The sequence below is a fragment of the Misgurnus anguillicaudatus genome, chromosome 7, assembly GCF_027580225.2.
Source record: "Misgurnus anguillicaudatus chromosome 7, ASM2758022v2, whole genome shotgun sequence".
Taxonomy (NCBI): domain Eukaryota; kingdom Metazoa; phylum Chordata; class Actinopteri; order Cypriniformes; family Cobitidae; genus Misgurnus; species Misgurnus anguillicaudatus.
Window position 1 is genome coordinate 38,328,060 of NC_073343.2, and position 17,411 is coordinate 38,345,470.

Here is a 17,411-nt window from a genome sequence, read left to right on the forward strand (position 1 = left end):
TCAATTTATCCAGTGAAGCAAGTAGTCTTCAAATTCTTTAGACATATGGAGGTTACTTAAATGTTTCGTATTGGAAGTAGAATCCATAAAACATTTAATTAATCTATGTATATTTACCCAGTCTTTCTGGATTGGCTTGGAATACTTGATATTCAAACTTACAAAATTAAAAATTCGGTTATCTGGTAAGGATATATTTTTGTCACTGTGTGGAGAAAGACTTGTTGATCAACTTACTGATTATATATAGTCAATTTCACATAAATAATCAAACATAACAAACCCAACAACATTTTATTTACAACAGAACTAAGTTGTTATGTTGAAACTACTAAAAATCTTACAAATAAAAAAGCAAAGCGAATGTTTATAATTTCTGAAACTTTTTTTATTGATTTATTATAAATGTTCTCATGGTGTTGTTTATTATTTTATTTTAATTCTTCCTTTTGATCTGATCTATTGATATTTTGAATGTAATAAGCACATTGTGATCCTCTTATATGCAATGTTCTTTTTTTCTTAAAAAATAAAAATAATTAAAAAAACTTAAACAGCTCACATTTGTTAAAACAACTTTAGTGAAAACTTTCAATTGTGTAATATTGTCTGTCACCGACATTCGGAACCAAAATCTAATTTTTAGTGTCAAATTGATAGATCAAATAGAAATTAATAACATTTACTCTAGTATCACCGTACATGAAAACTATTTCCATAAACACTAATAAAAATGATCAAAGCATTGTTAAAAAAAGTATCAAAATTAAAAGATCAGGAGCTATTAATGGAGATGTGAAACGGTTAATTAATTAAATTTCACTGTACTAGAGAAAGATTTAGAAAGGTTAAGTTTATTCATTTACTTGTAATTTGCTTAGGAGGTAAATCTTCAGCTACACTTACTTCTACCACAATAGTGTTCACGTGACTTTTTTGAAACTTAATATCCTGAAACCTGAAAAACTAAGTTCACTGTTTATATGTTTAAGTGTCATAGCAGCAGATTCTTAATACATGCTCTAAAAAGACAACAAACCATAGGCAGCAGTTTGAGGTACAATACATTTTTCTTATTTATTAAGTTATTAAGTATCTATATACATGTAAGATGTGTTTGTTTGTAAAATAAACAAGACTGTCTAGACATTTAAAATATCTTTATCTGAGTTCAAATCCCATTTGTTTCAAGGTTAGCATCTCAATATGACAACCCAGCCAAGCCTCAAGAGACCCAAGTGTTTCCTTCAAATAGACGTAAAACTGCGCAACCACAGAGAAGACGTCCAGCTGCAGTGGAAACTACACAACATCAGCGCCAAACACAGAATCAACATTAGACTTCTGGAACAAGAGCGAGAGTTTGTATTAAAGGAACACAAAAGATTGCTGCATTTAAAGGTGTGTGAGCCACGTGCGACAGTAAACAACACAATGAGGGATATTATGGAGGTCCGGATGGTAAAAAACGATCCACAAGAGAGTCGCACCTCAAAATCTGCTCCGACTTTTAAAGTCTTAACTTCAGCAAGAGGTGAAGATGATAAAGGACAGAGGTTTGCTAAATCAGCAATCATTTCGGGAAAGCAATGCGATTCATCTCTGCAAATGTTAATGACGGAAAAACTCAAAGCTTCTAAAAACGGCCAGCTTTCATTTCTGCAACTGAAAGACTTGGCTTTGATTGACAGCATTTCCGAAAAAGAGCTCATGCAACAAGAAGAGTATTACAGATGGTACATAGCAACACTTAAACAACTCCAGAGAGAAAAGCTACGGCAGAAAATCAAGTGTTTTCTGGACACTATAGAGCACATTTAAAAATGTATACCAGTCAAATGGCATTACTTAATTATGAAATGTTATGGGTTTTTTTGTAAAAAAAAAAATGTTGACATCTATGCACTGTAAACTTGAACGTAACAGAATACAAATCTGTGGCATCCCTGTTAAAAGAGCTCTTAGAGGTCCATTAATGTGTTCATTTAAACAATGCTCTCCATCCTTTTCATTGTCAATAGAGCAGTGTGTGCTGGAGACTCCAGGAACAGCATCCGGTTATTCTGCCACTGCTCAGATTCTGACAGTGTTTTGTCTGCAAGCAGAAGAAAACAATATTTGTATAATATTTGCATAAAGCAGGCAAAAGCACGCACATCAATCTAAATTGTGTGCTCGACAAAAAACTTAATAGTGTAAAAATGCAAAGTCTACAACACCAAAGCCATGCACTTGCTTTTAATAATACATTTTTTAATGCATTTTTACATTATATATGCATAACAGAGTCATAATGAAAACTGATGTAATTCCAGTGTCCTATGCAATAAAATATCACTATATTTTTAACATCCTCTTGCAAAGTTTCTAAGAACAAAAAGGGAACCAAGTTTGCAAACGCTGTTTTCTTGTTTCCAGAGATGAGTTATACCTTCACTCTCAATGCAGACGTGTGTTGGGAGATAATGTGTGAGATCTCTGTACTCCAGCGTGCACAAAACAGCCACACACGTCTCGCCTTGAGCTTTACACATCAGTACTAGAATGTTACACAACTGATTGCTCTCCATGATCTCCACAGAACCAACCAGCTCCTGTCACAAAGAGAAAAAAAACATTTGAACTTAGATACGTTTCCACATCTCCTAAAACCTCACTCATCTGTATAATAAGACAAAAGAAAGACATGCAGATGACACGTGTCGTACCTTGATGAGGGAGATTTGCTGTCTGCGAGCAGCTAAAGCGTTGAGATACTGGCTAAGCGTTTGCAGAAAAGCTTTGAGGTCTGTCTGCAGGTTCTGTTTGACGAGTCTCTCGAGTGGGATTGAAGGGGGAATGTTATGGCGAGAGATGTGCACGGTACGACTCACATCCAACTCCATGTTATACGTGTCCAAGTACACACCCTCAAATCCTGTGTGAAAGCTCACACAAACGCTTCTCCCTTCTTTACATTCAACCAGATCATAACCACCTGAGAAAGAAAGCAAAAATGTTCAGGTCTGAAAAATTACATTTGGAATTTTGATACTATATGCCATTACAGGAATACTTATCTAACTCATTTTCATGAACAATACTTGCATATTTTCATAATTACCAATTAAGTGATGGGCAAGCTGAAGGTCTTTTAACTGCATTCGCCAAGAGTTTAACAAAGACCTCTGGACCTCTACAGAACCATCAGAATCGTCATCCAAAGGAAGATCGTTTTTCATTTTATCTTGCAGAATCTAAATCACAATCACAATAATGCAGATTATGAACATATAGAGGCAGTTTCCCAGACAGGGATTAGACTAGTCCTAGACTTAAAAAAAAAATGCTGCCCAAACTGAAAACAACTTGCACTGACATATCTTAAAATACATCAGTACTCTTTGTTTTGCCTCAAAATGCACACAAGTAATGTTTTAAGGCATGTTTGTTAAAACTAGTTATATTTCCTAATTAAACTAAAGCCTAGTCCTGGGTTAAGCAAATCCCTGTCCGGGAAACCGCCCCTATATGTTTGGGAGAGCAACTCTTTCACTATACAAACTAGGGGTGTGCGATATTAAGAAAACATGCAATATACATAGCATGCTATATAATGCAATATTCTATACGCAATTTATTTATTATTATTTTACCGACATATGTTTACTATTTCAGGGAAAAGAAAGCATCACAACAACTTCTGAAAGTAAACAGCCATGTTTTACTGTTGCATTAAGCAAATCAGACATTTTAACAATCTAAACCAGAGGTGCCCAAACTAGGGCCAGCAGCCCAAACTAGTGATAGACCGTTACATCGGCCGGACGATATATCGGGGCGATTTTTGCGAGTTTTATGTGTATCGGCATTGGCCGATACATGGCTGCTGTGTATGCCGATTTTTTTCTGGCATTATTTACAGACAGAGTGCTGGAAGCCGCAAGCAATTGCAGGTCATGTGACTAAAAACAACCAACCTTTCCATGACAACATCGAAAGCTCGGCCTAACAGCTGATCATAGCTGGACAAAGCGGGTTTTTATTTCTCATCTCTATATATATTTATAGTAGTAAAGTGCTAGAAATTAATATCCTTTCCTGATAGTTCCTCGTCATTGTGGACAGTGCAGTTCATGGTTTCATAGCACCCTCACCTGTTTTTACTATTTGTTAAATATAGGGTTTTTTTAAGTTCAATAAATGTTACTTTTTTAAATTGAGACTTGTCACATTTGGCATCGTCATTGTGTAATTTTTATGATGTAAATTGAGTGAGCAAAAGCAGTATCGGCTCCAAATATCGGCTAAAGAAAATCGTCAGCCTGTATTGGTCAAACAAAAACAGGTATCGGCACTAAAAAAAATCCATATGATCCCTAGGCCAAATGTGTTACATTTTGGTTCAAGTCAAAAGATGTCTATATTCTGATCTCTCCTTCTTTACTGCATAATTTTCTTACCTTGATGTCATGAACCTGATGTTTGAGCTCATCTCTTTTGGTACGCAGGGCAACAGCTGTGACTTTAAGCATTTCTAATCTTTCAGACTGATGTTGGTCCTGCTGTGCCAAACCTCCCCTCTCTAATGCCATCAAATGACTTAGGACACCTTCAATATAAATATACACAAGTTATAGAAATGAAACACTTGGGTATTACAAAAAACAAAGACTATTATGATGATATCAAAATGAAGGGGATGTGAAAAACATCCTTATCATTTTTAAAAACTTGCACATATGGTAATGGCTATTTAATAATAAAATTGTCCATACTTTAGCACTGTATAATAGGGTAGTGATCATACGAATCTAGACTTATATTTTAATCTTACATTTAAACTTCACACTTGAGCTCTACATAAGCTACATTCTGGGAGCTACATTAAAACGATTCCGTATACAAGCAGATTTTAGCTTGAATTAATTTGTACACGTTGCATTTAGGCACAATACTTTATATTTAGGAACATGAAATACAAACAGCTTGAGAGAGAGACATAAAGAATGACATGCTGTTTATCTTGGCCCTTACATGTTGAGATTATAATAGACTGGCATCAGTTTACCTTGTTCTGTCAGGTCATTCATCGCTTCGACTTTTACTTGCGTTTTTTAATGTTTGTAACTGTATATTATACTGAATGCGACACAAATTTTCAAAAAACTGCCGCGCTGGTGACGTGCGTAACCTCGGAAGCTAAAACCAAAACAAAGCGTCATGTGCATCATCACCCCGCAGGATTAGCGCCGCCAAGCAATATGTTCGAACTGACAAGGAGATGACGTAAAAGTACCGCGAGAGCAAGTCGAAATTAGACGTCTCTGTATGATTTCTCGAAGCGTTCTCGCGGCACTTTGACGTCATCCGCTTGTCAGTTCTTGCGGCACATGAGCGTTTTGACTGCATTCATGCACGTCATCACTACGCACGATTAGCGCAGCCATGCAATTTTCCCCTCATGCGTATTATCGCTGCGCATCATTAGCGCAGATAGGGTAATCTCTGCTTTTGAGTACGTATGTCATTCACGTGGTTATAATTTGTCGTATGAGCACATTATAAATTTATAATAGATGTAATTTTATAGACGACTTAAGCAGATATAGGTAAAGAGAAAAATCTTGTTCATTTGTTTATGGTAGGTAGGATGTAATAGTCATTATTATGTGTAAAACTGCAGCGTTTATCTGCATGAAGGTGGTTTAGCAACATTTGGACACCTGTTAGGCTGGTTGCCAGCCGCCGTTAAAAACCAAGAAGAAGAAATAACCTTAGCCGTGATGCCAAATGTGTAATATTTAGAGGACGTTGATATTATTGGCTGCACCCCGGATGACATTAACGGTGTTGTATGAAGCTGCAGCTGGCAACTGATATCTGAATAAATCTTGTAAGTAGGAAAACTTAAATTTTCATGACAAATAAATGTGAGAATGCACGTGTCTGCTGCTGTCTGCGTATCATTAACTGATACAATTGTAGCGGGGCGCGCGCCCGCAACTTTCCGTTTAGTACAACAAGGAAGTAGACATTTCGGAGTCATGTGGTGGAAAACAATCGTTACATTATTTAAAAAAAAATGCGACTGTGATAATAAATCGAAAGGAAATAAGGTCTCGTGCACACATCCAGGGTAAAGTTGAAACCGCCCTCTCGTGCGTTTGAATACACTTGCCAATCACTGTTAACCCTGTGTTAGCCGGAAGTGTAATGTTTCATCACGCTTATGTTTTTATTGTAGTAGAAGTAAAAAAAGAGTTTTTTTTTGCAAATTGACTGCCATTTGATTTACCCCAGTTTAACAAATAAAGTGAGAATGTAGTTAATTTATGTTTACAATGGTTTTAGTACAAATAAATGTCTAAACTACTATGTCAGTGAAAACACATCTTAAATAATTTTTTTTGTCATTACTGTTTTTTACACAGTGCAAAGAACATTCTGTGAAAAAATAACCTTGATATCTTTAATATTAACTAAGATCATGGCAAAGATCAAACATTGATCCTCCTAATCTCATAAATAGGGACTTTAGCCTGGATTTCACAGACAGGATCACATTTCAGGATCAAAAATGACCATGGGTCAGACTAAACATATTTATTGATCTTTGTCTTATGTTTCAGGTTGTCATGAGAAGTTCAGACAGATGACTATGATCTTTCTTTGGATCACACAGTGGAGAATCTAATGTCACCTTTATGCCAGGAGCGTCAGTATGGATCCCACAGATCACAAGTACTTTGGCATTATCGATTATGTGATATTTGCTCTGCTTTTGGTTGCCTCCATGTCCATCGGGCTGTACTACGCCTTCACCGGAGGGCGTCAGAGAACCACGCAGGAGTTTTTAATGGCTGATCGCAACATGAAGTGCCTGCCTCTCTCTCTGTCTCTCATGGCCACCTTTCAGTCGGCCGTGGCCATCATTGGCACACCGGCCGAGATCTACGCCAATGGCACGCAGTACTGGTTTATTGGCTGCTCTTATATTCTGGGTCTCCTGATACCAGCACACATTTTCATTCCTTTGTTGTACAGGCTTCATCTCAACAGTGCCTACCAGGTACATCCCTTTCACTGTGCCATCATATTAAGGGACCTTATATACCTAGAGAGCAGGACATTTTAAAGACTTTGTAGTAGCTAGCATAGTGTTGCATGAGCAAACACGTATTCAGAAAATAAACATATGATTTTGTCATTGATGCTTAATTCTCATTCACAGTATTTGGAGCTACGATTTAGCAAAGCCGTTCGTGTGTGTGGCACAGTTACGTTTATTTTTCAGATGGTAAGCTTTATTATGCTTGTTCTCTATAACGAAATATATTTATAAATAAATAAATGCATATGTTTTTCTTTGCAGGTCATTTATATGGGTATCGGCATCTACACACCTGCTCTTGCACTGAATGCAGGTAATATTATTATTATTATTACAATAAGTTTTGAAGATACAGTGGTAACATCAATAATAAATAAACACAATTAAATTCTCGCTCTGCTTGTCTCTAGTCACAGGTTTTCATTTATGGGGAACAGTTCTGGCCACTGGATTAGTGTGCACTCTTTATACAGCACTGGTAAGACAACAGTCATGCGCATACATACATTTACTTTCAGTCACACAAAGTATGTGAAATAGTACAGTATGTGATGTATGTGTGTTTCTCTCGGGCAGGGTGGGCTGAAGGCAGTGGTCTGGACTGATGTGTTTCAGACGGTGGTGATGTTCATCGGTCAGCTGGCCGTCATCATTGTGGGCGTACAGCAGGCCGGCGGTGTGTCTGATGTCTGGGTTAAAGTCAGAGATGGCGGTCGTATCTCAGGGATCGAGTACGTATGTTCACTTTAAAGTCAACATGACTAAATTTGCCTAAGTTTAACCCCCTCCACCCACTCGTCATATACAGTAGAGATAACATCATCAGCAGCAGCTAATCATCTTCTAATGCTGCGTTCACACCAGCTGCAGTAGAGGCATCAAGCGTGAGTGATTTCAATGTTAAAGGATTAGTCCATTTTCTTAAAAGAAAAATCCAGATAATTTACTCACCACCATGTCATCCAAAATGTTGATGTCTTTCTTTGTTCAGTCGAGAAGAAATTATGTTTTTTGAAGAAAACATTGCAGAATTTTTCAAATTTTAATGGACTTTAATAGAACCCAACATTTAATACTTAACTCAACACTTAACAGTTTTTTTCAACGGAGTTTCAAAGGACTATAAACAATCCCAAACGAGGCATAAGGGTCTTATCTAGCGAAACGATTGTCATTTTTGACAATAAAAAAAACAAATATACACTCTTAAAGCACAACTTCTCGTCGTGTAGATCCGGTCGTGATGCGCCAGCTGACTCCACTACGTCACCGCAATACGTCATGACGTCAAGAGGTCACAGAGAACGCGAAACTCCGCCCCAGTGTTTACAAGCGTCTTGAAAGAGGACCGTTCCGACGTTGTTGTATGTCAACTGATACTAATTCATGTCTTTGTGTCAGTTTATTGTTTAAAATGGTCCGCAAATGTGCGTTTTATGTATGTGGAGCGTGACCTCCCTGCGTCACTACGCATTTACGTTAGGTCGCGCTGGACCGGACCTTGACGAAAAGTTGTGGTTTAAAAGTGTATATTTTTTGTTTTTCTTGTCAAAAATGACAGTCGTTTTGCTGGGTGGGACCCTTGTGCCTCGTTTGGGATTGTTTGTGGTCCTTTGGGACTCCGTTGAGGGAGGCTGTTGGGTGTTGAGTTGAGTATTGGATGTTGGGTTCTGTTGGGGTCCATTGGAATTGGAGAAATTCTGCAGTGTTTTCTTCAAAAAACATAATTTCTTCTGGATTTGAACAAAGAAAGACATCAACATCTTGGATGACATGGTGGTGAGTAAATTATCTGGATTTTTCTTTTAAGAAAATGGAATATTCCTTTAAGTCAATGTGAAGACGCATTGACGCGCGTCTGGAGGTCTCGCTGCTCGAATGAGGCGTTTAGCGTGTAGTGTTGTAGTTCTTGAGACCGGTCTCGATGTTGGCATTGTTTAAGCATTGTTTAAGTTTCTCACAATGACAATTTTTCTAATTTTATTACTTAAAACACATACATTGTGTTAAGTGGATGACATACCATGGAAAGACAGTTCAGAATAAATGATTAAGTTGATTTTAGCTCTTTAGTGTTTGTTCACTTTTATTTGCTTATAGACGAAGATAAATTCCCACATATCTGCAATGCCTTTGATTATTTTATCAACTTCTCTGATGGCATACACACACAAGCACGCACGCACGCACACACACAGACAAGAAGTGCCTAATCATATGCATATTCCACATTTTATCATAAGTGTTTTAATACAGTGACTTGCACTGGTCTTGGTCTTGACTTGGTCTCGGCCTGTCTTGGTCTCGATCTTGACTTGGTCTCGACCCTTTAAAGTCTTGGTCTTGTCTCGGTCTGTCTTGGTCATGACTTAGTCTTTGTTTAGGTGGTCTTGACTACAACACTATTAGCGTGGCGCATTAGCCGCGATTCCGGCTCATTCGTGCATCTAGTTCGTGTGAATGGCGCGAATTGAGAGTTGCCACAGCGTTGAAAAAATTGAACTTTGGCAGAAAAACGCGCCGGGTTAACCAATCAGGAGCTTGCTCTAGTAATGACGTGATTACAAGAAGCAAGCCGAGTCGCAGAAGCCCCGCCCATGAAGCAAATTTGCGTGTGAATGTCTCGATGACTAGAATTTCATGCGCGAATGGAGCGAGTAAACCCACACTGTTCAAGCAGCAAACTAGCCGCGGCTGGTATGAACCCACGGTAATGCTGTGGTAAACCGCCGTGGCAGAGGCGTCAAGCGTGAGTGATTTCAATGTTAAGTCAATGTGAAGACGCATTGACACGCGCCTGGAATGAGGGGTTTAGCACGGCGCGGTAGACGCAATTCCGCCTCATACGCGCGAATTGACGCGGCAAACGCACGAGTTGAAAAATTTGAACTTTGGCGGAAAAACGCGGCGCGTTAACCAATCAGGATCTTGATCTAGTAGTGACGTGATTCCAGGATGCGAGTGGAGTCACAGAAGCCCCTCCCATGACGCAAATTTCTGCGTGAATGTCTCGATGACTAGAATTTCACACGCGACTTTCACTCGCAAATGAAGCGAGTAAACTCAAACTCTTCAAACGTCAAACTAGGCGCGGTAGACGCGATTTTTTTATCCCTCAAACACGGCTGGTGTGAAGCTATGGTAATGCTGTGGTAAACAGCCGTGGTAGAGGCGTCAAGCGCTAGTGATTTCAATGTTAAGTCAATGTGAAGACACATTGACACGTATCTGGAGGTCTCGCGGCGCGAATGAGGCGTTGAGAACGCATAAGATGAAAAATTTGAACTTTGACGAAAAAGATGGCGCGTTAACCAATCAGGAGCTTGCTCTAGTAGTGACGTGATTACAGGATGCGAGTGGAGTCGCAGAAGCCCCTCCCATGATGCGAATTTCCGCATGAATGTTTCGATGACTAGAATTTCACATGCAGCTTTCACACGCAAATGAAGCGGGTAAACTCAAAATGTTAACGCTCAATTCGCACTAAAGAGTTTTTGCTCTTTGCTCCCCCTACAGGTTGGAAGCGGAATTGTCCATTACCACTGTCATATATAATTTATCCTACTGCAGCAAAGCTGGCTCTGATTGGATTGTAGGTCTGCCGTAAAGCAAGATTTTGTAGTAGACAATATGGTTACAACAAAAAACAGAGGCGGACACGACTTAAGTATTTTTACTTTCTACATAAAAGTAAATTTTAAGTATTCGTATTTTATCCGTGTTTTTCTTTGGAAAACATGCATTTCAAAGCATATTATCATAATTTTTACTCTACTACATTTCATAATTTAAAGTTTTTGGTTAATATTTTGGACATTAAACATCTAGTTTTTTTTTTACTTTTATTTAAGTAAAAAGTACTTTTGTACTTGGGTATTAAATCAATTTTAAAATGCATTGTAAAAGAAATACAAAGTATGATTCTATGCTTTAGAACGTAGTGAACATTTTTTACTAAAGTAATTTTTTTCCCAAGACAAACACTCTGATAAAGCACAGATGCTTGGAAAATGTTCTTAAAATACTCAAGTAGTGCAATCATGTTTCTGCAAAAAACATGTTTCATTTTTGTAAGGGGAATCTCAAAATGTTACCGTTATAAGGACCCATTCCTGTTTTGACTGATGTCATATGGATCGATGTTTAATGACCCTGTTGATTCAGTTTTAATCCAGACCCAACAGTGAGACACACGTTTTGGACGTTAGGGGTTGGAGGAGTGTTCCTGATGCTTTCTCTGTATGGAGTGAATCAGGCGCAGGTTCAACGCTACCTCAGTTCTCGCACAGAAAAAGAAGCTGTGATGTAAGCGTCACTTCATCAGCACACAGAACCAAAGTTTTTTTTTGTGTGCCTGGTTGTCACAATATACAATGTGTGTCTTGCAGGTCGTGCTATATGGTGTTTCCTTGTCTTCAGGTGGCTTTAACGCTCAGTTGTTTAATGGGACTGGTCATGTATGCTTGTTACGATGATGAATCAAAGCCTCACGTCAAGTCTAAAGATCAGGTTAGTACAGTATTATATTACATATACAATTTAGTATTACATGCAATTTGATCAGTGTTTTAGTCGAGTCCAACTCATTCGAATCTGATTCTGGTTTGTGTTTTGCACTCCAGATGGTCCTTTACTTTGTTATGGACATGTTGCAAAAGTTCCCTGGACTGCCTGGATTGTTTGTGGCATGTTTGTTTAGTGCATCTCTAAGGTAGCAGCCACCAATCAAATTAAAGCATTTAAAAACAGGTCTGGGTCATATTTCACCTCAAAATTTGATAAAATTGACTTTTTTTTATAAGTTATGTTAACTATTGATAGGTCAAAACTTAAAATAGTATGTTGAATTGACTTTGCAAAACCAAATTGTTTTAACTTCATGGTGCATTTTTTTACATACTACCCAATTATCAATAAAGTAATATTAATGTTTTATCTGTAGTATAAAGTATTTGAAGTATCTTTAAAGTATGATAGTAATTAATATGTTGTAATTATTTATTGTAATTCAACAGGAAAACAATATTATAAAGGTTGCGTAATTGGCATGAATATCACAGTGATAAAAAATAAAAATACAAAAATGTCTGTTTGATTTTTGGGTTGAAATATGAGCTGGACGTGATTGAAAACTGCTTTAAATTATGTTTTGAAAGGAATTGCTGTGTAGACAGAAACTGATTGATAAAATGTGACTTACAAACGTCATCATTGTTGTTCCCATCTGAATCTAAGTACAATATCCTCAGCGTTTAATTCGTTGGCCACCGTGACAATGGTGGATCTCATTAAACCCCATTACTCTATGACCGAAGCCAAAGCTACTCTGGTATCCAAGATTCTGGGTGAGACGTAATCCTGTTGGTTTATTTCCATATAACCACATTATATTTTCTAGTTTCTGTATTCTCACTGATGAATGATCATCAGACATTTTCTCAGTCGATTACGGCATGTATAAATTAAGCTTTGCATGTTTTATAATGTCTGACTTTCTTCTCATTTAGCTTTATCATATGGGATCATATGTCTTGCTATGGCCTATGCGGTCCATATGATGAACAGTTCTGTTTTACAGGTAAGCTAGTTTTTGCATTGATAAACTTTATATCTGTAATTGATTCATTTAACTGTATGTGGTGATATTAACCAAAATTCATATCTTTGTCATTTTGGGATGGAACGACAATATACGATAATTATTTTTATATTTCTAATCATTTGAGATTAAAGTCGATTTATACGACTGAAGGTTGTTTAGATAATAAAAATTACTAATACATCGTTTGATGTTGTTTTTTGTGTTTATATGTGGCAGTCGACTGTGAGGCAGCTGCTGCCTACTTTAATTTAGTTGGGGAATCAGCGTAGCTTGACAGAGGGTGTGTTTGAATCGAGGTAGACAGCCAATCACAGTGGCCACAAAACACACTGAAAAAATAAAGGCTGGATTTACTTAAAAATAAAGTGCATCATTTTTGCATGCATTTACTTATGCAATTTATGCAATTGCTTAAAATTTCAAGTAAAACTTACTTAAAAAAGTGGATGCAAAAATGATGCACTATATTTTTAAGTAAATACAGCTTTTTTACACTGTTCTCCGGTCTTGCATAAATGTAATTGGCTGGCTCTGCACTGGGTTATTTGCATAAGACGATCTGATTGGCTGTCGCACACGTTAGTGCTTGAAAAGTTAAGAAATGTTCAACTTCTGCCATGAGCAATGGCAGTGACACAATGCCGACGGATCCACAGTTCAGTTCGGCAATGCATGACGTCACCCATTCAATGTGAATGAGAAGAGTTAATGCTGAGGTCCCATGTGAATGTACCGTAAATGTTAAAGGGGACATATCATGAAAATTTGACTTTTTCCATATTTAAGTACTATAATTGAGCCCCAGTGCTTCTATCAACCTGGAAAATGTAAAAAAAGATCAACACAGTAACTTAGTTTTGGTAAACCATTCTCTGCAAGCATGTGAAAAGTAGTTCATTGAAGTTTGGCGCCCCTTGTGATGTCAGAACGGGATAATACCGCCCCTTAATCTGCACTATCCAACCATAATACATTTATTTGTTTTTTTGAGCTAAAACTTCACATACGTACTCTGGGGACACAAAAGATTTATGTACATCTTGAAAAAGTCTTGTGAAATGTCCCCTTTAAAAGTTATGTCAGTTCCTGCCTCCTTTCCTGATCTGAGAACAGTGTTACAGTACAGACAGATGATGATGATGATTGCTGTGATTTTGTATTAATCTCTCTTGTATATTTGAAAGGCAGCTCTCAGTATTTTTGGGATGGTTGGGGGGCCTCTGCTCGGACTCTTCTGTCTTGGAATCTTCTTCCCGTGTGCTAATAGCATTGTAAGTACTATCCATTCATCTACTGTATGTGTATAGATTTAAACCTTCTGACATCTCTGATTTCTTTACTTCTGACTCTCAGGGAGCTATAACAGGACTCGCCGCAGGTCTGGTCATGGCTTTTTGGATTGGCATTGGTGGATTTTTGACTCGGATGTCCATCCCTGTTGAAGGTCATCTACTAAACTCTACTAATACAGGACTGGGTGTTTATGAGAACATCACCATCACATCTGCGACTGCCACCATAGATTCTGCTCAGGATCAAAGTAGGTGAGTTGAATCTTTATACTCGAACATTTTATGTTGTTGTGTGTTTTAAGGTAAAGGATTAAAATGTTTGTTTGTTTGTTTATCAGTGGACCTTTAGGGCTGCATGGGCTCTACTCTCTCTCATACATGTGGTACAGTGCGCTCAACTCCTCCGTCGTGATACTCATTGGACTCATTTTTAGCTTCATGACAGGTACACTATGATCCTGACAGCATTTATTCCTAATGAGACACAGGAGAGTAAATTGACATGCATATTATTTCATTGCAAGGCCCGACTAAAGTAGATGATGTCACCGCCGGCACAGTTTATCCCGTGGTGGCCAACACAAAATTATTTCTGCTGAAGCTTCTGAAGCCGAGCGCTTGCTGTAGATCGACTCCTGAACGCAAGGTAAGATCATAGAAAGGTTTTACTTAGAAAAAACTAAGGTAGATCATAGAAAGGTATAAAATGCATGTATGTGTGGTTTTATTCATTGTAAAACGGCTTCAAACAGGTCGATGGACTTGAAGAAGTTAACGGCAATGTAAAGGAGGAATCAGGTACAACAGAAGTGAGACAAACATTTTTGCCGTCTCACCCGACATCATACGTGGAGCACGAGACATCGGTGTAGAACAAAACAACAAGAATCTCACAGCGGTGTTCGGATTCACCTGCAAACTTGCACTAGATGTTGTAAATATTTTGTTTGTAAATTTTTCACGATATACTGTGTATTATGCATTCATATCATTTTGTATTTGCGGCTGCTGTATATAAAACCAATGAACAATATTTCTACAACATACACAAGATGCCTGTTACGATTAGAAACAAGAATGTTTTATTTGTCACTTTTTCAATAAAGGGGTCAAGGACATGAGATGCATATTTTTGTGCCTGGGTGCTATTAAAAAAAAATATTCTATAAACCTATTTTGCTTAAATAAGTTTTTAGTATTTTTTAAATAAGAAATACAAATATTTTTGGTTTCTCAGACTTTTAAAATGGCAGTTTAAGACAACTGTTAGAAATTGTTTTTAAATTATTAAAACTATAAAGATACTTTGGCATTATTTTCCTATAACCTTTCCTATAAACAAATTTTAGGAATATCAGTAGTTATTAGGATGTTAGGATATATGATAAACTGACGTCTAACAATTTGGATGTTCTCAAATGTCAAGATAGTATCAAGAAGTTAACAAGTATAAACAGAAAAACATGATATCATATCATCCAGTGAACCCCAGGTACTTTTTATGGCTGAACCAAAAGTTTGTAGATTGCATACAATTGGTATAAATACACTTTCTGTATCAGGTGGTACAACCAATGTAAAACTAGTACAAGTACATTTTAATTGTATTTTAAGTATATTTATGAATTTAATATCATGGGCAAAAGCTCATACCAGGATCCAAGTGAAGTCTGTTAAATGCAAATTCATTGCAAAGGTCAGGTAGTGCAACCAGAAAGTCAAAGCGTGTAACTCCCATGAATCAGGGTTCTCACGGGTCCTTGAAAGTTTGTGAATCTGGGGGGGGGAATTCAAGGCCCTGGGAAGTTTTTGAAAATGTACATACATCGATACAGGTCAGTGAAATTGCTTGAATCTATTTTATGCAAGAAGTTTTCTGAAAAAAAGTGTAGGATAATATATTAAAAATTCTAGACTTTTTGAAGCACATGTGCTAAACTGTTCAGTTTAAATGCTTATATCTTCTGTATGCAAATGTTGATTCATACCAAAATGCTTTTTTGCATAGTTGTGTTTGACACATGAAAACATCTCGGGTTACGTATGTTACTGTTGTTCCCTGAGAAAGGAATGAGACACTGCGTCTCCCTTGCCATACTTCCTGCGGTCCTGTAACGCCGTCTTTGGCAATATTTCAGATAGCGATATACTTTCTGGCTCCCGCGTCACCCTGTCTTTGTTGTTAAGCCTCACCATTGGTTGAATTTGATATACACATTCAAGCGCACTTACCCCTGGAGGTGTCCCAAAAGTGTCACCGCAGTGACGCAGTGCGAGTTCCCTCAAAAGAGAACTGTAACAATGTATCTTTAAAGGTAACACAACCTTGCTCTCACTTGAAATGTGTCCCCACATTTAGTCCTTGGATTTGAGGGTATTGAACCTGGAAAGTCCTTGAAAGGTCCTTGAATTTGAAGTTAACTAAGGTGTGGGAACCCAGATGAATGCCCCTAAGAAATAATAAAAAATACATTAAGCTAAATAAATGAATAATTTGTTACTAATTTTAGTTTTAATAAATGCAAGCATAGTTTGTCTATAATTGTTATTACACTTTAAATTATATATATATTCTTAAATGTATAGTTCTCAAATGTTAGTTTTATGGTAAAGTTGTTTTACACTTTCAAACAGTGTTGGGAAAAGTTACTTTTAAAAGTAATGCATTACAATATTAAGTTACTCCCCAAAATACTAAGTAACTAAATGCGTTACTTAGTTACTTTTCATGGAAAGTAATACTTACGTTACTTTTAAGTTACTTTTGGTTACTTTTTCTTAGTTCTGCATTCAGAAATTGCATATTTCCATCGCAAAAATGTCAAGCTTTGGTCTGCCATCTCCGTTTCTGACTGAAACTCTTTACCCATGAAGTGTGTAATTCTACGTTAATACATTCAGTTTAATGCAGTAAATTTTTTACATCGAATTAATTAAACTGAAAAGTAACTCGCATTACTTTTAAAAAAGTAACTCAAATATTAAGGTGTACATTTATAAAGTAATGCATTACTTTACTCGTTACTTCAGAAAAGTAATATTATTACGTAATGCACGTTACTTGTAATGCGTTACCCCCAACACTGCTTTCAAACTATTTTTTCAGGATTATAATTTTAAATGCCACTATCAAATAAACAATCAATCAGAATGATACAGGCAGCGCATTAAAAATAATATGGCAAATAGACAATAATTGGTTTCACCATCAGATGATCTTGTGAGAAGGTAACAGAAAGTGGTGATATCAGCTTTATTTCCATAGTGTTATTTTGTCCACCCCCTATATGGAAAGCTGGTGGCAGTCTGAAGATTCTGTGAATGGCCTCATATTCAATAATGTAATGTTACAGAGCAGCCCATGACAACATACAACTATATCATTAAGCAGTTTAAGGTCAAGCAAAGACGTGTATACCAGAAA

The 17,411-nt window shown here is 37.1% G+C and overlaps 2 protein-coding genes across 3 annotated transcripts; one reads left to right on the forward strand and one right to left on the reverse strand.

The window, feature by feature from the left end:
* Positions 1-1,058: 1,058 nt before the first annotated feature.
* Positions 1,059-5,176, reverse strand: cenpo (centromere protein O). The gene is made up of 6 exons (XM_073869908.1): positions 5,051-5,176; positions 4,443-4,591; positions 3,104-3,236; positions 2,709-2,977; positions 2,432-2,594; positions 1,059-2,095 (listed from the first exon to the last, which is right to left on the reverse strand). Exons 1-6 carry the CDS (start codon positions 5,070-5,072, stop codon positions 1,986-1,988), a joined length of 846 nt encoding a protein of 281 aa, XP_073726009.1. The 5' UTR covers positions 5,073-5,176; the 3' UTR covers positions 1,059-1,985.
* A 298-nt stretch (positions 5,177-5,474) lies between these two features.
* Positions 5,475-15,105, forward strand: slc5a6b (solute carrier family 5 member 6). 2 transcript variants are annotated; one of them, XM_055171990.2, is made up of 16 exons: positions 5,478-5,875; positions 6,612-7,051; positions 7,214-7,279; positions 7,355-7,406; positions 7,504-7,571; positions 7,670-7,824; positions 11,258-11,398; positions 11,482-11,602; positions 11,716-11,804; positions 12,329-12,438; positions 12,601-12,671; positions 13,880-13,966; positions 14,049-14,239; positions 14,326-14,432; positions 14,512-14,633; positions 14,740-15,105. In XM_055171990.2, the coding sequence occupies exons 2-16, from the start codon at positions 6,704-6,706 to the stop codon at positions 14,857-14,859; spliced, it is 1,848 nt and encodes a 615-aa protein (XP_055027965.2). In that variant the 5' UTR covers positions 5,478-5,875; positions 6,612-6,703; the 3' UTR covers positions 14,860-15,105. The 2 variants fall into 2 exon arrangements, 1 of the variants encoding a protein (XP_055027965.2); XR_008635746.2 differs by lacking the exon at positions 14,740-15,105 and having other exon boundaries at positions 5,475-5,875; positions 14,049-14,235; positions 14,512-14,554.
* The last annotated feature ends 2,306 nt before the right edge of the window (positions 15,106-17,411 follow it).